Genomic DNA, 26,713 nt, shown 5'->3' with positions numbered 1-26,713 from the left:
CCTGGTTTTACTGGAAGAGCAAAAGCTTTTCTTCATTCTTTCTCTGAGTTATTTGCAGCTTTTGTTGAAAAATACAAGAGATGTTGCTTCTCTTTGAAGACCACATATAAATCAACAATAGGTTTCAGTGCTTTGAGGCATGAATTAGTGCCAGTAAGCCAAAGCTCAACTTCTAAAATAATTTAGTTTCCAGTTACTGATGCCTAAATTTAAAAAAGAAGGAAGCAAACCTAAATCTTGGATGTTTGTGAATACACATTCATTATTATTGGAAGTGAAGATATGAGGTTCAACAGCAGGTGTTTATAAAGCAGGAAGTTAAGTTTACACTTCTGAAACAGCTTTTGGTTTGTGATTTCAGATGGTCTTTGATATGCTGGTACTTCAGAAGCACAATACAGAAATGACAACTGCAGCAGGTGAAGCATTCTACACATTAGTGTGCTTGCATCAGGTATGACATTTAAACACTTAAGAACCCTGAACATTACTCACTTTTTGATGGAGAATGGTTAATTACTGTGCGTTTGCCAAATTGTAGAATCATTCAGGTTGGAAGGGACCCTCAGGAGATCTGTAGTCCAACTTCTTGCTCAAAGTGGGGTCAATGCTGAATTCAGAATGGTTTGCTCAGGGATTTTCCCAGCTGTGTCTTCAAAACCTCCAATATGATCATAGAATCACAGAATCACAAAGGTTGGAAAAGCCCTCCAAGATCATCTGGTCCAACCACCCCCCTACCACCAATGTCACCCACTAAACCATGTCCCTAAGCACCACGTCCAACTGTTCCTTGAACACCCCCAGGGATGGTGACAGATTCTCATCCCCTGCTGCTCCAGCCTCCATAGTCTCTGTTAAGTCTTCTTTAGGAGCTGTGTGTAGCTACCTGTTCCCTGCAGCAGTGGAGGAGCCTGTTACTCTGAACAGCGATCATTTTACTGTTCTCAAAACCCTCAACCAATCTTTTACTCTCTTTCTAGTTGCTTAACATATTTCTTTGTCTTCTATTGCTGTCTGAGTAAGCATAAGTGGGAAACTCTTAGAAAGAAATCTAAGCCATCTGTCCTAAGGAAAGGAAGGGAATCTAGAAAAAAGGAAAACTGGGAGGAAAGGGTTGGTATGGCACACTGAGCATGGGGCAGGTGTGAAGGAAGAGAAGTGCCATTTATGTGAATGAGCATATGCTAAAAGGCAGGAAGGACTTTGAAGGGGATGCTTAAGGTTTTCTTACTCTACACTTCAGAGGACTGTGGCCAAGCTCAGAAGACTTAAAACCTGGTCTAGTTGAAAGACTTTTATCTGTTTTGGAGAAGGTGAAAGGCTGCAAGTCCGTAGTTGCTTCTAGTGTGCTAGCTGGTGAAACTGGATAATAGGTGGAGACGTACTGAGAGTTTTCTGTCACAGCTTTTAATTCTGGATCTTGTCCTGATGAGAGAAGCTGTATATATTGTACTTTTTTTGCCTTTTTTTAAGTTAATAGGTCTTATGTTTATTTAACAGGCTGAATATTCAGAGCTAGTTGAAACATTGCTATCAACTCAACAAGATCCGGTAATTTACCAGCGATTAGCAGATGCCTTCAACAAGCTTACTGCAAGCAGCACTCCTCCTACACTGGACCGTAAGCAGAAGATGGCCTTCTTAAAGAGTTTAGAAGAATTTATGGCAAATGTTGGTGGACTTCTCTGTGTAAAATAAACAACAAAACTCTATGCCTAATTTAGACCCTTTCTGCAAAATGCACTGAGAAATGCTGAATGCTGACTAAATCTTGTACCTGTCTCTGGGTTCTTTGCAGCCATCTCAGATTCTAGAGAGCCTGGAAGTTAGAACATAACACAGTGGAATAGGAGAGGTCAACTTTGAATCAGCTTCTGCTATTATGTGTTAGCTGCAATCTGTCATCCTTGTGTGTGGGAGAGAATGAACAGAAAATTTGAATTGAAATTTTTTCCATATATGTGCAAACAGATATGGGCACAATGAAAAATAAATTCAGTGCCTTTTCCCCCCCACTGGTTTAAAATGAGTGGCCAGATAAACGTGCAGATTTTTTTTCTACCCAGAATCATGTTAGAGTTTTATGCAGATGCATAAAAAGCTCTGAACAGTTTCGCTGATTTTAAGCTTTATTTTTTCCTCTCTAAAGTTTGAGTTTTGTGTTCCAATGGGGAAAAAAATAACCAAATGGTATTTTAACTCGTGTTTAGTTTTGTTTTTCTATATCAACCTGACATTGCGTGTTTTTGTAATGCAGGTTTTTACATTACGTTCTGCTGCCTAAAGTTCAGAAGAAAGAAGGTGTATATTTTTGTTCCCCTAGAAACGAACTTTAGGAACTGTAGCCATTTCATTGCCTTAATTTAAAAGAGAAAAAAAGAAGTTCATATACTTAAGAAATTTAAGGCAAGTTTTGACTCGTCAGCGTTGGTTTAGGATGTTGGCATTAAGCTGCTGTGTGCCTGTTGCAGCCCTTCCTGTTGACACGTGTCATTTTGGAATCGAGTGTCTAACGCAAGGTTCACGTGTAGTTTTACTTTCAGTATCTGTTTTGAATCATATCCAGGTTGCACGCAACTGCAATGTATTTCTACACTGAACTGTTTGCTTAAGCAATAACAACTCAAAAGGTGTAAATTCCTGACTTGCAATCATTTTAAAGTTGGGGCATTAGCTAAAACAATTATGCCAGAACAGGGGCATCAAACCCTTTCACTCAAGGGCCACGCTTACTTGACTCCAATTGAGAAAGGTAATTGGGATGTGTAGTGCTATGGGGAGGGTTGTTTTTTTTGCTGAATCTAGCTCCACTTCTGCAGAGCCATCCCAGCTGCTCTGCTCTTGCTCATCCTTTTTATATCAGCACTTTAGCTATTACAACAGCAAAGAACAGTGCCCTGAGTATAGTGGACCAACAAGGGAGAGTAGCACACGAACACAAAAGCAAGGCCTATTTCATCTCCCGTCGTGCACCAGAGGGAACTGAAGCAAACGCAAATGTTGCATGTCTACTAAAACATCTGTTGTGGAAATACATGGAGGCAGAAGTTGGCCCTTTTGTTGAAGACCTCTGTTAGATTATGCTGTTGAATGTTTCCCATGTGTTTTTTAAAGTTATATAAAATGTACAGTATACACCTTTACGTGGCTCTGTATAGCATCATGTTTGCAACTCTGTGCCATTCTGCAGCTGTTCATCTCAGAATTAGTCACAATAGCCAGAATTTTAAAAAGACAGATCTGTAATACTGTGCTATAAGTGACCTAAGTTTTTTTTATTTCTCAGTTAAACCCATACCTCTCTGAAGCATGGATCCACAAGGCTAAAAAAGCCACCTCTTCATTATACTTCTCTCTTAATTTATGTGAATGAGCAGATTTACACATTAAAAAGTGACTACAAAACTTGTTAGGTAATGTACCTTCCCAACTAGTATTTTATTTCTAAGGTAATTCGCATCGTTTTTTAGAACAGGAGTATTGCACTCTTTTTTTATTTTTTTTTTCCTGAATCTCTAGTGCATTTCTTCAAAAAATCTCTCGCCTGTGCACTTGCAGAAATGATAACGGTCCCAGCAGATCGATCTCTTTTAACATGTGTAGATCTTTGCTATTTTTCCGAAACTGCTTCTGGGCTCGTACATTACATCGGGCAGCAGTTGTGAAACTTTTGTTTGTTTTGTGGTTTGTGTTGTTGTTTTTAAATGAAGGGCAGTAAAGCCTGGGAACAGAAGTGGCTGTAAGAGCTGCTGGTTTGTCATGATGTAGACTGTATCTAGCCCAGAGTCTTCAAAGAGATCATGACAAATACCTTCAACTTCTTTGGATCTGACTGAATAACTTGTAAGTCCAGTCACCACTTTCTCTACCGCTAGCTCTGCCACTATCACTTTTTTCGTCCTAAAGCTGGCTCAGTATTTTAAATATTTATGAACTTTAAAATTTTGCAATTCTCTTGAGGATTGTAACTGGTAAGTGGGAGTACAAATTGAGATGGTATTCAGAACCAAGCGATGTGCATACCCATTACTCCTCTAATCAGGCCCATTGCAGTGTACCAAGCACTGACACACTGCATGTTTTGTCCATCAAAACTTGTTAAAGTGTGAATGTTACCTTCAAAGACAAGTTTTGAAGATTGTTTAAAACTTCCTTTTGCCCTTCAATTTAAAATCAATGCTATTTTAATGGGAAACTGTCCTAGTAGGGGGGTTGTATAATTTTTCTGCTTAATGCTGTGCTAAACAACATTCTTTCTTGGTTTTAATTCCTTTCTTCTGTTCTCGTGTGTTCAACGTGGATCTTTCCTTGCCATTTTATGTTTCTTTCACAGCAAATGCAAAGATGTCTCTACTTGGTGACATCCAAGAAATTGTTGAAAAGATTCCTAGGAATAAGTTTTCCTAATTCATACTCCTGCTGGCTAGGTGGCTGCTTCTACCTAATCTTTTGGTTTATATATCCCTTCCAAATCCAAAACAAACCTCTATTGATCTTTTACATGTTCAGTTGCTGTAAATCTAGATGGAAAAGCTCATTCAAGTCCACAGGAAAGGCACAGACCATTTTCAGTAGACCCCGAGAGCTGACTTCAAATAACTGTTCTGAAATGTTGGTATCATCACTGCATTGATTTTTCCATTCACTGTGCAAAGTGAATAATGGTTTCAAAAAGGCACCTGTTTCTTGAAAGGAAAGAAAAAGCAATTTGAAGGGAATTATAAATGCTGCATGATGGAATTGTAACAAATATTATTTATCTAGCCACAACGTTCTTTTTGCTAAAGCAAATCGTTGCTCCAGTGTTTTCATTCCGACAGTAGAAAGCAAGTAGCTTCTTTCCCATTTCTCCAGCCCCTTCCCCCACCATCAGAACTGTTTCCAATGCTGGTGTAATAATTTTCTGTTGTTCAGCCTTTAAATTTAGTTGCTGGCTAGCATGACCATTCAGTTGGTTCATGAAATTCAAGACTTCGAAAGCACAGATACACGTGGGCAGGGAGAAGTGGACTGCATTAACCTTCCACTTTCACGTGCGTTATGCCTTAACTACCTTCGCTGAGTTACCACATGGATCTGCCACATCTTAGTGCCCAGAAGTTTGCGTTTCACTGTTCAGTGATAAAGGGCTCACTGTTTTCCTCAGGAACGAGAAACTTGTTTTCTCAGCATGTCCAAATCCTGCAAGTTGAAAGAGAGGGGTTTGAATCGCAGTCACCTCGTGGTTAGTGCGTAGCACTTGCTGAAGCCCCGGTGTTTACTTGGGTAGATCCCTTCGTATTTAAGCCATGTAGTTCTAGAAAATAAGCTTGCTCAGAACAGTCAGTTGTCCGTTTAAAATGTAATCCTTTAGGAGGTGATGTAAATTCTAATTTGTGACCTGTAAAAACTATTCAGAGACACAAGTGCAGCATTTCTTTTATAAAACACTTCAAGTAATTTCAGTTGAATAATTACATAAGAAGGGGTGTTCTTTATGGAAGTAGCTTGATGAATATAAGCGCAGGAGTAGGAGCCAGGCTCCTCTAATTTTGTATCAGTTTTTCCACTGGGTCCTCCGTGGTCCTTGGCAAGTCGCTGAATCCATGTCTTTGTAAAAATAGTGATGATACTTACCTACCTCACAGGGATGTTGTGAGGATTAGCTTATGCCTATAAAATGCATTGAGGATCTGAAATGCTCTGTAAATATTAAATATTTTACTGTTAGTTTTGTGAGGTGTAAGATTTACTGTGATGAAAACAGAAGATTGATAATTATAAAATGGGAGAGGCAGTGGCAGGCCGGTATTCCACGAGACTGGGAATTACGGCGGTGCAGAAATGTTCGCTGTGTGCTGCAGCTGCTTCAGTTACAGCCAGTTAAAGTGGTGGTTTCTTCTTCAGTGAGACGTGATTCCCCACCATGGTGCCTCAGTTGTGGTCTAAATAGAAAGAGGACAGGCGTTAGGTATTCAGGCTTCGGTGCCTCTACTTGTGACAAGTGCTGCTTGTGGTGGTAGGTTTTTTGTTTGTTTTTTTTTGCCTTTTTTTCTTTTCTTTTAGGCTTTTCTGCAATGAACAAACACCTCTCATTTCTCCCATGCCTCTGCTAGTCACTCAAGTTCTGCTCAATACAACTAAAGCCTAGTGGCATCAATGGAGATATAAAGAGCCGGCCCCCCCAAAACCTTTACATTTGTTTTTAGTCCTCCTTGTGGTAAATGAGATTAATGCTTCCTAGCACTAATCATGAAGCAAACTCTGATTTGATCTAGAGCCTTAAGCTCTCACCTGTCTTAAAAATAAATGTAGAGGGAAAAAAATAAAATATGAGATTGATTGGTGCCCTAGGAACTGAGAAACAAGGTGTTTCTGGCCTTCTGTTCTCCTCAGTGAGTTAAAGCAGGTTCTGCTTTTCTGTTTCTTCCCTTTCCCTGTCCTGCCTTCCATGCCCTTCTAAGCCATTCTTATAAAACATTGGGAAAACCCTTCCCACCTCAAATGAAAGATACCACCCATGCCATTTATGTTCCTGTCTATTACAGCTTGATACTTGAAATTGATTTTAAGAAGCAAACAGACTTTCTAATAGCATTCCTCAGCACACTTCAGTCTCCCCTTGAGCTACCCTAGATTTTATAATTAGGAAAAATAAGATTCTCCTCCTTTCCTTGTTCCCTTTGTGCAAAATGAGGAACCTCCATGCAGTGAACATGCAGCTTTAAGGCAATAAATGCTAGTACTGCTGTCAGTCAAACGTGTAAATATTTTAAATGTATAATTCAGTACTATGTTGAGTTTATATATTAAAAAAAAAAAAAGCAGGGATTGAAGTGCTAGTTAATTTCAAGTATTGTTTTACCTGTACAGTTGAAGATATGAAGTTGCATAGAAATATTTCACAGTTTATTGCAATAAAACTTGGGAAGTGGCTCTGTAATCAAGCCTTATCACAACTGAATTTTCAATTTTGAAATGAACACTTTCTGTATTTTTAAGATCCATAAGCAGGAGGAGGATAAAATTGTTTTCCACTAAAGACTTTTATTTTGGTTTGGCCATGTGTGATTTGTGTGTATTCTTGTTTATATTTTTCTAAAATCCCACCTGTGATGAGTCCCTGAAATAGCATTTGTTACGCCTCCTCATGGTGGGAACAAACCCAGGAACGTTATGAAGACTCAGGCTAACGATTGTGCTCTCTGGATGTGTGAATTAACAGTAGTTTGGTTAAAGTTGATGGGGTGACTTTAGATTTATATCAGCATTTAAGGCACGAGTTTGCCCATCAACAGAAAAAACGTGATCAGGTGCATGACAGGAGAATCTCACGCGGGAGCACCAGTGAGCTACCAGAAATGGCTGTGAATATATAAGCAAATTACTCTCATTTCCATCCTCAAAAAAACAAACAAACAAACAAAAAAATCTGATGGTGACTTTTCAGGTCACCGTTATTGGGTGTTTGTGCCCCCAGAAACAATACTGATCTTGATATTGGTCTTGAATACTGGTCTTGAATTCTGTGTGCAGATTTAATGTAAACAGTCCATGATTAGCGGGCACAGAAATGTTCTCCAAGCTTGAAATTGGGTCTCGTGTAAATTACATCCAACAGTATCTCACTTGATGTATTTTGGGAAAGTTTGGTGAAAGGCAGCAGTTCCTAATGTGCTATAATGTAATTGCATCTGGAAGAGCTACAGCTATTTTGTTTTGTTCCCCTCTTACTTTCATTCATTCACAAGTTTAGAAACGAAACAAACAAAACACAAATCCTGAAAGTAAAACCATGCTACAGCTGTGGTGGTGACAGCTTGCTGTACACCTTGGCTCTGTGTCTCACTAAAATTTTACTGGTTTTGAAAGTAAAATTCATGCAACAAGGTATTTATATTGGCCTGGCTTCGTTCAGTGAATGTTTTTGTGAAGGACGGAAACATCTAAGGTAATTTTGAGCAAATCCCTGAAAACAGCTTGGCAAGATTAAAAACAGCAGTGTATCCAAGAGCCTTGCGTGTAGAAAATTGAAGTACTTTACCTTAAATCTGAGGTCTGGAATAAACTTGAATGACTTGGGTACAAAACCTTTATTCACACTTGTTTCTGTAAGTGTATGCAAAACCCGTTAATTTTGCCTTTAAGAAATTTCCATTTGCTTCAGTTGCATGTGGCGAAGTTGGTGTTTGGGGGTTTTGGCATTTGGGGTTTTTCCTTCACTGATTGCCGTTTATTATAAGCAAAAAAAAGTAGGAAACCTCAGTGGTCCGAACGGAGCTTGCCAGATCAGCAAAGGAGGAGGTCTGATGTGAACTGGAAGAGGGCAGGAGGCGAAGAAAGTAAAAAGTTCACATCCTTGCTGTGGAAAATAAAAATCAAGCTAAACTGTAAGAAGAAAGAAGAAAAAAACGTTCAGAATACAAGCATTAACCTATAATTTGGTAACTGGCCTCATCCTGATGAGGATTAGTAAATGCTGTCAATTCATTAACAGGTTTTTGGGTTTTAAAGAGAGTGCTGTTTTTGAGTTGTATGAAACATGATGCAATCAGTGTGAGGTTCGTTAATTAAATAACAAAATCTTTCCTATGTTGGGAATCATTCCAGGCAAATCGGCATCTCCAAAAAGCACTGCAGGTACCCACTGTGGCTGATGTGTAACTGCTGTTCTTTCTCTTATCTGAATCTCATGGAACAGCTGTTTTCACCTTACCATCTATCAGATATTACCGAATTTGGGTTTTCAGATCCTGTGTTGTCTTCTGAAGAAGGCAGCAGCTTGGTGTGTGCTGTGCTTCCTTTTTTCTCCCCCCTGGTGTCTGGCCTGCTGTTCACTGCTGTGAAGGAGTGCATTGGATTTGCTTTAACTTATTGCTGTGGGTGCTGCCGTTTGGGTTTGTGGTGTGTTCGAGCCGCTTCCAATCCGTCCCCCTGTGTGCTGTTTACCGAATGAAAGTCATCACTAGACTCTAAACGAGTACTGATATGAAAGTTGCGTTCATAACTTGGTTTAATAAATTTTCAGGACGTTGGCTTTAGTTTTAGTGCTGCACCAGTACTTCTGGCAGGCTTGTGCTCGCTCACCTGATTGCTGTAACTCAGAGCAAGAAAACCAAAACCAAAAGCCCACCGCCACGCTTCGGAGTCCTTAGGAAGATCACTGACGTCCTCTCACAAGACCAACACTGCTTTGGGGAAGGCATGCGTCCTTCTGCCGTTTTAAGGACAGACTGTTCCTACCTACTTTTTGCCTGCTTTTAGGCTGTTATGCACTTTCATGATTTCTTAACAAACTACTGTTAAAAAAATGTACTGTAACATGGATTTTGATAAGCGCACATGTATTTAAACATTTCACTCAGCCTCAGGAAAGCTGGAAAAAAATTAGATACCTGTTTTGTATCTCGGTTAAAATGTTTGTTACCTACATCCTTTAAGATGGCCAGATAATGTCTAGATCCTATGAGCGTGACTGTATTTAAGATACCAGTATGGTCTGTAGAAGGAGGACAGTTTAATTTTAATCTGGGGACTGGGAAAATGGTGTCCTCTTATTTTTCTTAGACATATATATAGTCTGAACTGGAGTTTCAAAAGCAAAAACAGTGATAAACCCCACCTGCTGTTCAGGAGAAAAATAATGTTTTCTTTCGTAACACTAGCTTATTTCTGTTTTCTTCTTCTCCTTAAAAAGTGTGTGTGAAATAAGTACAGAGGTATGTGTAGGAAAAACTGTGTAAAACCTGCTGCTGTACATAATGTTTGCTACTTGACTGCGTTTTCTGTTCCACTTTAATTTTACTGGTTTTGCTAAATATATTTTATATATTTTCCTTCCTGCTTCTTGTGATGGCAGAGTGATTACATCTTGGGGGGGGGAGGGAGAAGGCAAAAGCAAACAGGAGAAGGCTCTGGCCACGCAATTCCATTAAGTTTCTTTGTTAGTATGTATCTCGTGCCTTTATGAAAACTACTTCCTACAGTACTTAAATTCAGAGAGTGACTGAAAGCTTCTATAAGGCTGGCTACCAGCCTGTACTCCTGCATGCCCCACGTGCTGGGGAAGCTGCGATGCACGTGGCTCACCGACCTACCCCACTGGGCCCTAAGGCACCTTTTATCTGCATCTGAACAACTCAGCGTTGAACCAATAAGCTTTTCTTAAACAGATGAGATGTTGCAGGTTGTTCTGTAAGATGAATATTTCTGTTATTTCTCATCCTCAGATGTAGGATTATATTGACGTTCACTAGAAGCAATCCTCCTATGGTTAAGTATTGCATGCTTGGTTGTCCTCCAAATGAAATGTGGTTTGCCATTCCTAAAAATGTCAACGTCTGGGGGAAAAGAGCTATTAAGATTTTCTTTTTTTAGACTTAAATAGTGGCAACAGCAGACTCTACAATTGGAATTTAATAATCTATTTTCATATGAGGTAATGAGATTGAACTAATGTTCTTTCACGTGGCTATAGCTTCTGCTCCAGAAAGACTCAAAGGCATAGACTTTCATCAGTAAAGAAAACAATGCGGTTGACAATAAAACAAGAAAAACACACACACGGAAACACAAAAAGTCTTTTGAGTAGCAAGTTGCTATTACTTTCCAGGGAGAGACTGTATTTTTGAAAACTGCTTTATGCTCTGTTTCTGAGCTGCTCCAACAGAGAGCAGTAGCAATATATTAGTAAGACAGAAGTGGTCCACATCATCAGATTGAAGTCGTAGAGATGCCCTTGGCGCTGCTGTATTTCAAAGAAAGGCGTGGGTCTGCGGGTGAAAGGCCACAGCGTAGGTAGTTTAACTTGAAGCACCTTCCTGCAAAAAGGAATTAAGAAACAATAAAACCTAGTAATGGTGTTCCCATATTTATGGTTGGTTTGCCCTCACATCCCCAAAGAAGCTGCATTGCAAGATATAACTTACTTTCCTTCATACAGGGTCAGTCCAGCTTCTCCTGCGCTTTCCTGCTAGCACCATCGTGTAAGGGATTTGAGCAGTGCTGAGCTGTGCGTTTGCTGCCAAAGACTGCCTGGTATCACAACCCAAAAGATGTTGTCCTCCCTGAGCCCCCCCATGTGCCCTTACATGATCTCTGTAACTGTTCTGCGCAGAAATATCATTAGGTGCACGGGGGACTGTTGCTCCAGGAAATCTGGACTGATCGTACGTGTCTGCCCAACCTCCTCTGTCCTTTCATCCTTCAGTTTTACTTATCAGCCTTGTGTGTAACTCTTTTTCACATAAAATGCTTTACAAACTTGCATGGAATGGGTAAATGGTATTTAAGTGTCATTTTCTAGGACCTGAGCCTGATTTCTTGCTGCATTCAGTAATGTTACACAGATGCACTGTCGCTGTGCAGCAATGCATGGAAGAGTGTTTGTCGTTTTAAATTACTGCAGCGGTGTAATACGGATGGGTATGGGTGCACTCCATGCAGGACAATCGTTTCGTGCTGGAATGGAGACCTTGTTTGGCAAGACCTTTCAAAGCAGACAAGGGGTAATGCACTGAATGACAAGTTCGGGCTTTTTAAAGTTGTCTTTTAAAAAAGAAATGAACAAGCCCACAGTTCCCTACTGCCATGAGAAGTGCTGCTTCTAAATGGAAGATAGTGAGGTAGTAGGTATGGGGACCCAAAGGAAAAAGTCTTTATAGGGCAGTCACAGAGCAACTCTGAAACAAGAACGCTAGTGTCATGAAAATGCTTTTAACAAAATAACATGGCAAGACCTGACTTTGTAAAGAACAATGAAGAAAAGAAAAATAGTGGTGAGGAAGTTTTTGTCTTCAGACAGCAAGAGATGAGCAGGAGTACCAGAAAGCACATCATGTCTGCACAGGGTCATAGAGAAGTAACTTTGAATGCCCAAAGGGAATGACGCAATGAATTGATTCAAATGAAGAACATACTTTTAAAACTGCTATCTTATGAAACTCTATCAAACAGCTTAAATTCTGTCTGTGTGCAAGAAAGGGAGCCTTAGAGTAGGATTTCAGCTAACAAGACATGATAAAAGCATCAGGAAACCTGGAAAAATTCAAGTTAATCGATTATTTTGTACCAGCCCTCGCTACGCTCTCTTTGCAGATTATTTATTTATTTATTTATTTTCAGTCAGGTGACTGTAAGTGATCAGCCCTGAAAGCACTATTAGACCGTGTTAAAGCCTCTTGAACCACCGAGGGGGTTGAAATGCCTGGGGAACGACGGCAAAGAGCCGCGGGGCGGTGTCTGGGGACAGGCGTGGGTGCTGTAACCCTAAAAAACGTTTTTTAGGGTGTTTTTTTTTTTAGGGTTTTTAACGAGCAGCGCCGGTGACGGTTGGGAGCCCTCAGAAAGAGCGGGAAGCGGCGGGGGGAGGGGCCCGGCAGCGCTGCGCGCGACGCTGGGGCGGGGCCTGCGTGCGCGGAGGGATCTGGGTGCCGGTGAGTGGGCTCGGGCCGGCCACAGTGCTGCGGCTCTGGGGGGCCGCGGTGCTCGTCCGCGCGCCTCACCTCCGCCGTGATGGCGGGCGGGGGGGGGCCGGGGGGAAGGGGGTTTCGTGCGGCGGGGCTGCGCCTCCCGGGGGGGGCTGAGGGGGCGCGGGGCGGCCGGGCCGGGGCTGCCATCCCTGGTGCCGTGCGGTAATGGGGGGACGGGGTGGAGCCGGTTTGCGTTCAGTTGTGCCCACCAACAGAGGCACTGGGTACAAACTGAAGCACAGGAGGGTCTGGCTGAATTTGAGGGGGCACTTCTGTACTGTGAGGTGACAGAGCTGGGACAGGCTGCCCAGAGAGGCTGTGGGGTCTCCTCTGGAGATATCCAAACCCTGCCTGGGTGCCATCCTGTGCAATGTGCTCTGGGTGATCCTGCTCGGCAAGGGGGTTGGGCTGGGTGATCTCCAGAGACCCCTTCCAGCCTCAGCCACTCTGTGAGAGGAAGAGCTCCTTAGTCAGGAGCAGTTCTTTAGTACGCACACATAGCAGGGTAACCAGTTCTGTGTCTGACCTGCTATCCTCTATATCCCAAAAATCAGACGATGCTCGTGGAAAAGCAAGCGGGTCGGGCTGGGATGTATCTCACTTTTCTTCTTCCAGTGGCCGCCCAGCCTCCCAGTCACTTTTTGAATCCTAAGGGGTCTCTTTACTGAGTAACCCTCTGCGCCCCTCACCTCTGAGCTCTCCAGTTTCACCTCAAGGTGCTGCCAAGCATCAATTTCTAGTGTACCTTGTAGGAGGGATTCTGCAGCTGTGCTGTACCTTGTGCCAGGCAGCACCTTGCTGTCCTGGTGAACCTGGATCCTGAGGCCACACTTGTTGCCTGCCAGTTCTTGCTTTGGAAAACACAACAGTAGGTCTGTGCCTGTGATGTTCATGCCTCTTACAGTTAACAGGCTCTGCCAGTCCCCTCTCAAGTTAGTTATTCCTCATACATACCCCCCTGCAGACGCTATTTTTCCAGGTCTTTTTCAGTTTCTTCACAAGTTCTTCCCAATCACATTCGCATTAAAAGCCATTCTTTACTCAGGCAGGAGACTTTGTGGTTGTGGTGTGTAATTCTCCAAAAACATCAAATCAATGTGTGGTAGCAGCCATTAAATGATATATTCTATTTATTTTCCTAAAAATATCTAACAGAAAACATTATAAAAGGATAGTGTAAGTGTGTAATCACCCTAAGCTTAAATACTGCCTACAATTCCAGTTCCCTCACCCAAAGAAGGGGTGTATTAGAAGAGTTTAACAAGGATCAGCAAATGTATGGAAAGACTTGAGGAAAGGGGGATGACCTCCAGGTGTCTGTGAAACAGCATGTGGAGCGGTGTGAGGTGGGGAATAACTGGGCTCTGATGTCTGCTTTCTATTGCTGTAAGGGAAGTATCACATCATGTGAAGCCAGTAGCCACATTCACAGCAAGAGGAGGCAGTTTTCCATCAAATGTAACTTCTAAAAAGGGGGCATTATCAATTAAAGAACTTTATATGAATCTAAGGGATGCTGCACAAGTGCCTTTTGGAGAACTACATTCACAGAATCACTTCAGATGCAGAAATATCCTTAGTGGAAAACAGTTGAAGACTGGCAGAGTGTGGAGTGGGGAATTATCACCTGTACGTGCCTCAATCTCACTCTGAGACAGCTGCTTTTGGCTACCTTCGAGATAGAATTACCACTATCTACCTTTGATCTGAACCAGTACAGCTTTTCTTTTGAACCTTTTGGTGTGGTTGTAAATAAAAAGTTCTCCAGACTTGATCCTTCAGTGGAGCCCTTCTCAGGTCTGCCTGTGCTTCACACATCCTCCTTCCCTCTTCGATGAAACACAAGAAAACTGCTTTAGGTTTGCGTGTAGGTTTGTCAGGTCTGCCTTTCTGATGTTCCACAAATTGGCATCCCCTTCAGGGGCTGGATCATTGTATGGCACCTGGGCTCCAAAACTTCACAGCTGACTGCAAGGAAGCGAGTAGCTTCTTGAGGTTTGAGAAGTTTTGGTCCGCATTAGGAAGACTACAAAACAGATGTACATATGGCCGAGCCTTTTTCAGTTTCTTCTGGCTAGACCACACTAGCGAGCAAGGGGGATTTTTGTGTCTAAATTACTTTGGACTGATGTACTTGATACATTTTGTCCTGTCAGTTGTTCTCATGAAAGCACATTTGGCAACACTCAGGTAACTTGCCAGACACTTGAGCAAAAGCTGAGCTCTCGCTCAGCTGCTTCTTGGATTTAAAGACATCAATAATTGTTTCCAACAGGGGAGATACTTTCTCTGCGTTTTTACTGTGTTTGGGACAGGATCCCCCCAAACCCACCTGCGATTTAGAGTTCCTGTTTGGCCACTCACCTGTCACTGGAGACCTGGGGTTTGGGTCCTTGTGCATGTTAGTGACTGGGGTTTGAACAGGGTGCAATAACTCCGTGTTTTATGGTGGTGAGCCCCAGCTCAGCCTTATAATGTTTCTGTCCCTCTGGTCAGGACTTCTTGTTCACCCCCAGGCAGCGCTTGCTCCTCCAGGGGCCCCTAGTCTTTTCTGAAGTTGCATGTGCATTTGTATTCTTGGTAAGAGGTCTAAGGGGCTAAGGAAGGATCCGGCTGCATTTTCTATAGTTACGAGGTCAGCAATGGTGCACAGGCACATGGCCTCACCTTGCCTCAGCAAACCCAGTGTCTCTCTTTCCACGCTTCTGTGCATGGGGGCATGGTTACACTGGCACACAGCAGCTGCTCTGTGCTCAAAGAACACTGCTTTGCAGGTGACCACAGCTTCATAGGTATGGATGGACCAAATGTACCGGGGTATGGGAAGACTGTGAAAGACTGAAGGAATTTCTGAGTTAATTTTTCCATCCTAACAAGTTCTTCCTAACTTGTTATTTATTTTTTTCTCTATTTTAGGACTTGGCTAGATAAAATTAGGGTTTTCGTACATGAGAGCTGGAAACCAGTGTTAAATCATAAAGTATTCGTATGTAGATAAGGCGCTGGGATCTTCAGTGCTACTGTTTTCACTTGCTATGATTACCTCTTTCTTGTTTTCTTTCTTCTGTTTTCTTTGAGGAACTTTCACACAGTAGCAATGTTTACCTGGACATTTGTCAGCTGGTCAGAGCCAGACTCAGCTGTGCAGGGGGCAAGGGACTGAGGAGGCTGCAGGCACCTTCCCCCTTCATCCTGCCCGCTGCACTGTGCGAGCTGTGGGTCATACGGTGCAGTTGCCATAATTTCTCTCATTTACTGGGTAAATCGGCCCCTTCAGAGGCCAGCAGCATTCACATCTATCCCATGAACACAATCCTGCCTATTTATGCTCCTCTCTATCGATAGGTGCTTAACCCCTTTTTTTCCTGCTATCCTTTAGATGACCTTTAACTTCACCCCAAGCCTTACTTCTCCAACCTCTTGGAGATCTGATTCCTTATTGTGTTGCTTTTTAATTAGGTGCAAATGCAGCCCTATTACTACTAAGTCTAAAACTTAATAGTAAAGAAGACTTAACACACAGCAAGTTTTAAACTTGGTGTTCCTACTGATAGTGCTAGAGATGCCATGGATTTCCTCTGCTTCCTCCCATCCTCCCCAAAACTTTCAGGGTTGTTTTTGGACTTGTGAGCAGTATACTTTCTGGGAGGGCTATAGAGAGGTTTCAAGTAGTACAACTTTCTACTGACTTGAAGCCAAAGGAATTTACAAGTCTTGTTCACATAAACTCACTTTAATAGCTTTCTAATGTACTTCATGTGCAAGAAAATGTCTTCATGCTGATGACTTAAGTCAGTATATGTAGACAATGTACATCTGTTCAGAAAAAGGTTTTGTTTTTTGATGATATTCTTAATAGATGTACCTAATGATTTTTCTACCATATGTTCTAAGGTACCTTTCCTTGCAGCCTCACAGTTAATTGCTGCTTGGTTCCTAAAGCTTTAATTTACAAACCAAAAGGAAGACTATGAAAAAGGAGCTAAAATAGCATTTATAGAAAAAGGATGCCTGTGGTTGTATCCCTTTCCATCCACTGAAACAATGGATAATCGCTTCATCAGCAATTTTATCTGCGAGGATTTCATTTCACGGGCATAGATTTAATCCTTGCGAATGCCTGTATGGGTTCACTGAATGTAAAATCAAAATGGTTTTGACTTAAGAACTGCAAGTTTGCATCAGTTTTGGTTTCTCAGTGTCAAAGCCTAGAGGTGTGCTTGCCTTAGGGATAACAGAAAAACAGATTACTGCATCTATGATACACTTAATAAAAAGAAAGTCATAGAATCACAGAATCATTAAGGTTGGAAAAGACCTTCAAGATCATCTGGTCCATGAAGAGTAGTTTTAAACTTGGAACATCTGTCCTAGCAAAAAGGGTTCTTGTACAGGGCCTAAATGGACGTTAGCATTGTACATTGTTAGAAACTCTGTTCTGTGTGAACTTGTGGTAATTTTATTAGGAAACTATATTAATAATATGAAATTTAGTAATATAAATAATAATTTCAAAGCATTTATGTTAATTCACCAAGCAATAAGAACAAACTAAGCCATTTTGCCCCCTGACTCCAGGATCCCCTCTGGCGTGAGGCCTTCAGGCTCTGAGGGACGGAGGGACACCGGCACAGTGCTCAGCAGGAGCCAGGAGCTTCAAGGCGTGTGGCAGGCACTGTGTCACTGGGATGGCAGAGTGAATATTTTAGTGAACAGCGATGGGTTATCTCTCAGCAGCAGGCTATGGCACTGTTTTTTCAGTCAGTAAGGAGAAACAGATTTAGGAAGCGTCCGGGAAGCGCTGCAGGAGGGAGCTGAAGGGGAGGAGGCCGTGAGTTCTGGAGTCCTCCTTGTAATGGCGAGAGCAGAGAGAGGAACAAATGTAAGCAGCTCTACTTCAGATTAAATTTTCGTAGTTTTCCAAGTTATGTACAATTCAAATGGCAAGCCTCCACCACACACGGCCTCTGCATGAAGGAAGGTGCACACCCGTTCCTGCTGAAGTCCTTGGATGAATGAATTCTTAGAACAGATGCAGAAAAAGCTGGTTTCCTGAGGGAAGAATCTTGGATTTCCAAGTTTTCTGCCATGCTTTTCACATGCTTGATTTCTGCTGTTGTCACCTTGGCTCCACGAGGTGGCACCGTCTCTTCTGGGAAGGACTCGCAGGCTTGGGCTACTGCCTGGCAGTGCGTGGCCGAGAGGTGCAGGGGGTGCCCAGCTCTGAGACCCCTGCAAACAGCTGCTCTCGGCATCTAATGCACACCGTGCCCTTTGGGTACGAGCTGTGCCCATGTTCTCACATGTAAAATACACAAATCGTCAGTCACACAGTGGTACCTTAGGAAAACATCTTCTTGAGCGTCTTGTCTGCTGAAGGTTCCTGGCATTCGGGACCCATTTTGTGGTGTGAGAGGTGAAGCCAGGTGATGCTGATCCTAGAACAAGAGTTTACTTCTCTTTGAGTCAGAAGTGCGTGCCTCTTCAGCATGGCAAGAAATGATCAGTAGCTATCGTTATGTCTCGGAGGGGAGGGCATAATTTCTACAGTATTTGCAAAATCCACTATAGCCTTTTCCTGCAAGCTGAAACAAAAGTGGTGTATGGATGCAGGGTATAACAAACTGTAACGACAACATTCCTGTAAGAATACAAGTCACATCCGTGTGATACAGAAAGGGACCAGTTCCTGAATTCTCTCTGGAAAAGTTATATATTTTTCTCTTGTTCTGAGGCTTTCCTCATTAGCTATTAGACTAAGCCTGCAAAGTCAGGAAATGTTGCTTTGCCTTGGGAGAGCGGGCCGTTATTAAAAGCTTCCACTATTGAAAATGGTTAATTAGTTTTTTTTTCCTCTGGTTGATGTCTAGAAAAATGGATGATGATGATGATGACATTCCCCAGCTTTCAGCCCATACATTGGCTGCCCTCCAGGAGTTCTATTTGGAACAGCAGCAGAGGGAGGGCACGAAGACTTCCCAAGGGTTTAATCAATATTCTGTTGGCTCGATAGAAGAAAACTGGGTAAGAAACTAAACGTAGTGAATGAAGCACAGTTAGTGAATGTTACAGGGGAACAGCCCTCACTGGGTTTCTTTTGTGGATTGGTAATAAAATGAAAAGGGCAACACTTAAGATGTTCCTAGAGTGGCAAAACAATTTATGGACAATAACACTGCAAGCTTATTTGCCTTAATATTAAATCAGGGTAATTACATGCACAGAAGGAATAAAGCTTCCAACAGAAGCCTCTGTGCCTTCTGGAAACTTTTAACTCCAGCCTGGCATGTGAGGGTAGTGAAGATTCTTCCTTCAGTTTGAGGCAACACAGTGTAACGAGGCTGAATGTTCTTTCCTTTCACATCGTATTTCTATTTGTGTTTATTTTGTTGGTTTTGTGGGTGGCTGCCTTGCTGCATTTTTTCTTCTAACAGACTGACTTTGGATTTGTCTCTGGGCTCTCTCTTTTTTTTTTTTCCCTCCCCTTCCTGTTTCTCGTATCTTCTGATTTAGTACATTTATCCTTTATTTCCTTCTATACCGTCATTTTTCGAGTTCTTTTTTCCTTTCCCATTGAACTAATTCAATTTAAGAGTATATAAATACTGTACATCTGAAGGGTTTGAACTAACCTTCTTAGTGATTTTGCATTATTTGGTTTTCCTGATACCATGGTAAGTGCTGTGGAAGCACACAGTGTAAGCTACCTGCTGCCTCCCATTGGTTTACGGAAGTAAAAAGACTCTCAGAAAAATTGTCACCTTTGTAGTTTGTGAAATGAGAAATTGTTGTGGGTTTTGGTTTTCTTCTAATAGGACTCACAACACCTAACTGTACATAGCACAGTCAGGTTTGATGTTTATAATTGTGCGTTATTTTTCTCAGCAACTGAGCCAGTTTTGGTACAGTGATGAAACTGCATCGTGCCTGGCTAATGAAGCAATTGTGGCAGCTGGGAAAGGTGGCAGGTAGGTTTTAATGTCTATTTTGTAGATTTGTCATGCCTTTTATGTAATTATTTCATTTATGCAGGGAGACCGTGCAGTCTAATTCCTTACTCTTTGTGCCTCAGCAGTTGGCGGAGATGCAGCAGCAGAAATGCCATTATTTAGTTAGGTAATAGTTCATACTGAGCTTACAGTTTAGTGTTTCATTGAATGCTGTAGCCTCTGCCTTGCCAAAGTTTATTATAAATCTTTCTTTTTTATTATTTTTTTTTATTTCTGAGAAATATAATGAGCTCCAGAGCGTATTAATGACTTCTAATTCTTTCCTCTGTTTTTATACATTTCTGCAGAACAGATGGAAAAACTTGTTTTTCCTCCTATTCCTGTAAGGATTATTTTTCAATTTTAACTTAAAATTTCAATATATTTCCTTGTTCTAAAATAAGCTTTTCTCTGTAGTTAAGGTCTCTGTGTGGCATGGAAGCTGAACATGTAATGGCCTGAGTAGTTAAAGCTCCATTCTTTGATTTTTACAAAGTAATTATTTGTTAGATTTAAGGTTGAATAGCTTACATTTTCTGGGACAAATGCTTAAAATGTTTTCCCAAAGCAGCCCTAAGAACTCATGGAATTGTCTTTGTTGCAATTATTTCTTTGTTTGTTGCCTTTTAAAATCAATTTTCTAAGTAGTTCTCTCTTTTTCAGGATAGCCTGTGTTAGTGCACCAAGCGTGTATCAGAAACTGAAGGAACAGGATGACAAAGATTTTTCGGTGGTTATTCTGGAGTATGACAGAAGGTTTTCTGTATATGGTGAAGAATTTATCTTCTATGATTACAACAACCCTTTGAACTTACCGGAAAACCTCCTGCCACACAGCTTTGACATCGTAATAGCAGATCCGCCCTACCTGTCTGAGGAGTGTCTTCAAAAGACTGCAGAGACCATCAGATACTTAACGAAAGGAAAGATTCTGCTTTGCACAGGTATAATTAATAAAATATTTAGGTCACTGTTGAGCATCTGTTTTTTTTCCCTCTCAAAGGACAAACTTACTCCAGTGAGAAAAAATACTAACTCAGTAATACTAATTTATAAGTAATTCTAGGAAGAATGTGCATCCTGAAGGGGATAATGTTTTACTGGAATACTTTAGTTCAACCTTTATTTTTCATTGAAGGGATGTGTATTTTAATCATTAAGTCAGTACATTTTTTCTTCTGGCATTATGAGTTTTACTAAATTTTTGAAGAATTGTAAAAACGTCCTGCAAAGTTTCAGAAATGTTTTTTTTTTTTTCTTGTAAAGGGGCATTCTTACAAGTGTAGTGATTGAAATCTGGCTATGACAAGCATAGATGCAACCTACCATTAAAATCTAAAAAGATTAAAAAAAAATAATGCAATGTGTTTATGATTCCTAAGCATATCCGTAGCTGCAGGATTTCAGCTACTGTATGTTTAGAAAAACAAAGGTGAGCTAAGCAGAAAGAAGGACAAATATAGGTTGGAATGGCCTTTGTGTAGTAAAGTGGGATGTTTTTAGCTAAGCCATGAAAAGAAAAACACAAAAAATACACTTCCTTTTTCTCATATCGCTGGCTCCTTACTGGTAAATATAGAAATTGTAATGTGAATGAATATACGAGGACTCTTCACTGTGATTCAGGTAATTGGTTCTTAGGCACTGAAATGCAGCAGGAGGAATTAAAAATCGGTGATCGCAGCAGTGGAACTGGAAGATTTGCCAGCTGCATTCACAGAATCACAGAATCTTCTAGGTTGGAAGAGACCTCAAGGTCATCGAGTCCAACCTCCAACCTAACGCTAACAGCCCTCCACTAAACCATATCCCTAAGCTGTACATCTAAGCGTCTTTTGAAGACTTCCAGGGATGGTGACTCCACCACTTCCCTGGGCAGCCTGTTCCAATGCCTCACAACCCTTTCTGTAAAGAAGTTCTTCCTAACATCTAACCTAAAACTCCCCTGGCTCAACTTAAGCCCATTCCCCCTCGTCCTGTCACCAGGCACGTGGGAGAACAGGCCAACCCCCACCTCTCTACAGCCTCCTTTAAGGTATCTGTAAAGAGCAATAAGGTCACCCCTGAGCCTCCTCTTCTCCAGGCTGAACAAGCCCAGCTCCCTCAGCCGCTCCTCGTAGGACTTGTTCTCCAGGCCCCTCACCAGCTTCGTCGCCCTTCTCTGCACCCGCTCAAGCACCTCCATGTCCTTCTTGTAGCGAGGGGCCCAAAACTGAACACAGTACTCGAGGTGCGGCCTCACCAGAGCTGAGTACAGGGGGACGATCACCTCCCTAGCCCTGCTGGTCACGCTGTTCCTAATACAAGCCAGGATGCCGTTGGCCTTCTTGGCCACCTGAGCACACTGCTGGCTCATATTCAGCCGACTGTCCACCATCACTCCCAGGTCCTTCTCTGCCTGGCAGCTTTCCAACCATTCCTCTCCCAGCCTGTAGCTCTGCTTGGGGTTATTGCGCCCCAGGTGCAGGACCCAGCACTTGGCCTTGTTAAACTTCATGCAGTTGACCTCAGCCCATCGGTCCAGCCTATCCAGATCCTCCTGCAGAGCTTTCCTACCCTCAAGCAGATCGACACACGCACCTAACTTGGTGTCATCTGCGAACTTACTGAGGGTGCACTCGATGCCCTCGTCCAGATCATCGATGAAGATATTAAAGAGGACCGGCCCCAGCACCGAGCCCTGGGGGACGCCACTAGTGACTGGCCTCCAACTGGACTTGGCTCCATTCACCACGACTCTTTGGGCCCGGCTATCCAGCCAGTTTCTAACCCAACGAAGCGTGCGCCAGTCCAAGCCAAGAGCAGCCAGTTTCTTGAGGAGAATGCTGTGGGAGACGGTGTCAAAAGCCTTGCTGAAGTCAAGGTAGACCACATCCACAGCCTTTCCCTCATCCACCCAGCGCGTCACTCTGTCATAGAAGGAGATCAGGTTCGTCAGGCATGACCTGCCTTTCATAAAGCCATGCTGACTGGGCCTGATCGCCTGCTTCCCCTTCAAGTGCTGCATGATGACTCTCAGGAGGATCTGCTCCATGAGCTTTCCTGGCACTGAGGTCAAACTGACAGGCCTGTAGTTTCCTGGGTCTGCCCTCCGGCCCTTCTTGTAGATGGGCGTCACGTTTGCTAGCCGCCAGTCGATTGGGACCTCCCCCGATAGCCAGGACTGTTGATAAATGATGGACAGTGGCTTGGCCAGCTCCTCTGCCAGTTCCCTCAGTACCCTTGGGTGGATCCCATCTGGCCCCATCGACTTGTGCACATCTAAGTGCCGTAGTAGGTCACCAACCAGTTCTTCATGGATAATGAGGGCCACATCCTGCTCCCCATCCCCTTCCACCAGCTCAGGGTACTGGGTATCCAGAGAACATCCGGTATTGCCGCTAAAGACTGAGGCAAAGAAGGCATTGAGCACCTCCGCCTTTTCCTCATCTCTTGTAACTAAGTTTCCCCCCGCATCCAGTAAAGGATGGAGATTCTCCTTAGTCCTCCTTTTTGTGTTGATGTATTTATAGAAACGTTTTTTGTTATCTTTAACGGCAGTAGCCAGATTGAGCTCCAGATGAGCTTTGGCCTTCCTAATTTTGTCCCTGCACAGCCTCGCTACTTCTTTAAAGTCCTCCTTAGTGGCCTGCCCACTTTTCCAAAGCTTATAAACCCTCTTTTTCCTCCTAAGATCAAGCCACAATTCTCTGTTGAGCCAGGCCGGTCTTCTTCCCCGCCAGCTCGTCTTTGGGCACGTGGGAACAGACCGTTCCTGCGCCATTAAGACTTCCCTCTTGAAGAGCGCCCAGCCTTCCTGGACCCCTCTGCCCTTCAGAACCGCCTCCCAAGGGACTCCACCAACCAATGTCCTGAGCAGCTCAAAGTCAGCCCTCCGAAAGTCCAATACAGCGGTTTTACTGGTCCCCTTCCTGGCCTCGCCAAGAATAGTGAACTCCACCATTGCGTGGTCACTCTGCCCTAGACAGCTCCCGACGATCACGTCCTCCACCAGTCCTTCTCTGTTTGTGAAGAGAAGGTCTAGCGGGGCACCTCCCCTGGTAGGCTCACTAACCAGCTGCGTCAGGAAGCTATCTTCCACGCTCTCCAGAAACCTCCTAGACTGCTTTCTCAGGGCTGTGTTGTGCTTCCAGGATATGTCAGGGAAGTTGAAGTCCCCCACGAGTACAAGAGCTGATGATTTTGCAACCTCTGTCAGCTGCCTGTAGAATTCCTCATCCGTCTCCTCATCCTGGTTCGGCGGTCTATAGCAGACCCCGACCAGGACACTAGCCTTGTTGTCCCTGCCGATCCTAACCCAAAGGGACTCGACCTTGTCATTCCCAACCTCGAGTTCTACAGCCTCGAAAGACTCTCTAATATAGAGAGCCACACCACCACCCCTTCTATGCTGCCTGTCCCTTCTATAGAGCTTATAGCCAGGCATTGCAGCACTCCAGTCATGAGACTGGTCCCACCACGTCTCCGTGATGGCAACCAAGTCGTAGCCTGCCTGCCGCACGATGGCTTCCAGCTCCTCCTGTTTGTTACCCATGCTGCGTGCATTGGTGTAGATGCACTTCAGCTGGGCCATTGCCTTATCCTCCGGCCTTGCCATTGTTCCCCCTGGCACAGCCTCAACAATCCTAGCCTCAGCCCCATCCCCCTTCCTACCTAGTTTAAAGCCCTCTCAATGAGCCCTGCCAGTTCTTCATTTTTAAGTCCTTCTTCATGAAGATGCACTCGCAGGTTTTAAGAAGCTGCGAGTATCTGCCTTAGTCCTGGTGGTTCTTAAGGCTGTAATCTGATTACAAAACATCTGAAAACATCCAAGTAACTTTTGCAAAAACAACAAAGGACAAAAACCATACATGCAGACAATTCTGGGCAGTCGACCAAGTAGGCAAAATAGAGAAAAATGAAAATAGTATGCGGACGTAGAAAGCCTACTTCTTTGTTTACTTGTAAATGGCAGTTATGCACAAGGATAGCTCTCAGATTTTTTTTCTCTGAAATGGATAGGTGGTCCTTCAGTTTACAAAGTTTGACAAATACTGCTCAAGAAAGTGATTTCTCAATGTGCAGCTATAAATACCACGCTGTGGTTTATTTAAATAGAGGAGTACATGTAATCTGTTTGCATTTCCCATGGCTCCCCACCATGTAATTCTTTGGCATGTAGCAAGAAGATGGAGTTCAAATCTCTGTTTTTTATAAAGGGGGCACCGATCTTTCCTTCTGCCTATTTTTATGAAACTTTTATGACATTCATTTCCTTGGAGCTTCTTCAGTTCTTTCAGATTTAGATTTCCCAACAACTTCAATTGTCAGAGAGCTGAAGGTGTCACTGCTTTAAGCCTTGCTCCCTCAAAAAAGCTGGTTCTCTGCATACGCATTCGTGAGGAGCTAATCAAAAAGACCAAACGTTCTGTTGCTGTGTTTCTCACCAAATACTAATTATTTTTGGTGCAGGTGCAGTCATGGAGGAACAGGCAGCAAAGCATCTTGGTGTGAAGATATGCAAGTTTATTCCAAAACACTCTCGAAATTTAGCTAATGAATTTCGATGTTACACGAACTATGCTTCTGGACTGGATTGATCCTCACAGGAAGATCTGGAACTTTTTCACTCAAGTTCCTTTGTATGTTTTTCTCAGTGACTCCACGTTTCTCCATGCTGAAACGTTCAGCTCCAAGGGATACTTTCTGGGTTAAATTTAATCAATGTGGGGTGATAGCCTCTCTCGCTGTGAGCATTTGCAAATATTGTGTGTTTTTATCTTACCTGGTAGGTAAATGGGGACCAAACAATGTCGGTGCTGGGCAATGGGAACTTCTGTGTTAGAGTTTCATTCCAACCAGCAGTTTTTACCATTCAGGGACTTTTCAGTGACATCTCTGAAGTGATTTTAGCTGGTTGACTTATAACACCACGCAAGTGCTTTCCTCACGGACATCAGAATCGTCATCTGCATCATAACTGATGGCTTAGTAGCTAGTGGATGATTGAAAGAACATGATCATTGGTCTCCTTTCACCTTGAGACATGTTGGTTCTCAACATGTCATTTATTTTCATATTCATTGTCCAGCAGGCTGATATTTTTATAAAGGGTAACTAAAGAGAAAGCAGGTCTCCTTCTGGGGAGGCCTCTCCAGTTGCTTTTAATAATCAGAACTACTTAAGAGCTGCCAAGTAAGATAAGACCTACTATCTGTTATTGTTGCCAGACTGGCTTTTTATAAAAATTGGGTGGTTGTTTCACCTTTTCTAAAGTTTTGCCACAAACCCACGCTTTCTTTTTGTAAAAGATAAGATCTATTTTGTCATCAATTATCACCGTATAAACTTGTGTGTGTATGTGTGCTGTACTTGAAAAAAAGTGTTTAACATCTGTTTGCAGAAGTGCAATGCATTTATTTTGTGATACAGAATAAACATAAGCAACAAAACCTGAACTTTTTAAAAACAACCAAAACCAAGTAGACCTTTTTTTCTAGCTAAGCTAATCTCCAAAGGTTGGTATAAACCTGAAGTCTCCTTGAAAAAAGCACAATACAGATTTCCCCATAAGAGAGAGCTTTGCTTTCACTAGGGATCCTATACATTAGTCAGGTCAAATCACCCTAAAATATGAGGTAAGTAATAAAATGCCAGAAATTAACCCATGCTTGCATTAGTGCCTCAAACTGTGTTCATGGGTTCTCACTTTGTTACCTTTGCTGCTGGCTATGAGATCCTGCTTCTGTAGTAATGTGACCTTCATGTGTCCATTAACTCTTGAATCATAATGGATTCAATTCAAAAACGGAATTGAATTCAAAATTCAAAAATTCAATTCAAAATTCAATGCAGTGCCTACATTTTAGTTGATTTCACTACCAAGTTAACAACGATGTATGGGTATGTCATGTTTGTAGTTTCAAGAACAGACCTTTTTTTCCCAAATACCCATTTTTATCTTTGTCTCCCATTCCACAGAGAAAAGCATGGTAGTAGAATAGAAACATATTAGAACTTTCTGGATCTTACAGGGCCACTGAGATATACCATAATGTGTTGATAAACTCCTATTGTTTCTAACAGGCAAATTTAAATTTTATATAAAAGGGTTTGGCTGTATTTCAAGCAATTTCAGTTACAATAGATGATGCATTAGAAAAACTTTCCTTTGTGATAGTAGGGATTTTTTGATAACTGGAATTTTTTAAGCTAATTTTCTCTAACTTCTTGGCTACACTGCTGATGCATTTTTGGGTGAAAGCTGGTTCTTAAACTGCAAGGCACTCCAGT

At 42.5% G+C, this 26,713-nt stretch overlaps 2 protein-coding genes across 3 annotated transcripts in view; both read left to right on the top strand.

The window, feature by feature from the left end:
- XPO4 (exportin 4) overlaps positions 1 to 7,046 on the top strand; it is a 77,893-nt gene extending 70,847 nt beyond the window's left edge. Inside the window, exons 22-23 of the mRNA XM_084506764.1 lie at positions 362 to 454; positions 1,504 to 7,046. Coding sequence (XP_084362890.1) covers positions 362 to 454; positions 1,504 to 1,701 — 291 coding nt within the window. The 3' untranslated portion in view covers positions 1,702 to 7,046. The remainder of the gene's footprint in view (positions 1 to 361; positions 455 to 1,503) is intronic.
- Positions 7,047 to 12,358: 5,312 nt separating this feature from the next.
- On the top strand, positions 12,359 to 25,892 carry EEF1AKMT1 (EEF1A lysine methyltransferase 1). Of its 2 annotated transcripts, XM_084506069.1 has the most exons (6): positions 12,384 to 12,416; positions 17,031 to 17,113; positions 18,323 to 18,476; positions 19,338 to 19,420; positions 20,105 to 20,385; positions 24,893 to 25,892. In XM_084506069.1, exons 3-6 carry the CDS (start codon positions 18,327 to 18,329, stop codon positions 25,018 to 25,020), a joined length of 642 nt encoding a protein of 213 aa, XP_084362195.1. In that variant the 5' UTR covers positions 12,384 to 12,416; positions 17,031 to 17,113; positions 18,323 to 18,326; the 3' UTR covers positions 25,021 to 25,892. The 2 variants fall into 2 exon arrangements, with proteins under 2 accessions (XP_084362194.1, XP_084362195.1); XM_084506068.1 differs by lacking the exon at positions 17,031 to 17,113 and having other exon boundaries at positions 12,359 to 12,416.
- Positions 25,893 to 26,713: the final 821 nt, after the last annotated feature.

The sequence above is a fragment of the Aythya ferina genome (assembly GCF_964211825.1).
Source record: "Aythya ferina genome assembly, chromosome: 1".
In the NCBI taxonomy this organism is placed as follows: Eukaryota; Metazoa; Chordata; class Aves; order Anseriformes; family Anatidae; genus Aythya; species Aythya ferina.
Note: the sequence above shows the minus strand (reverse complement) of the source record. Positions and strands in the feature narration are given on the sequence as shown.

Coding starts and splice junctions, on each gene's coding strand:
- EEF1AKMT1 (XM_084506068.1), top strand. CDS start 18,327: ATGGATGATGATGATGATGACATTCCCCAGCTTTCAGCCCATACATTG. Junction 18,477..19,337: donor GCTCGATAGAAGAAAACTGG/GTAAGAAACTAA, acceptor TATTTTTCTCAG/CAACTGAGCCAGTTTTGGTA. Junction 20,386..24,892: donor AAAGATTCTGCTTTGCACAG/GTATAATTAATA, acceptor TTTTTGGTGCAG/GTGCAGTCATGGAGGAACAG.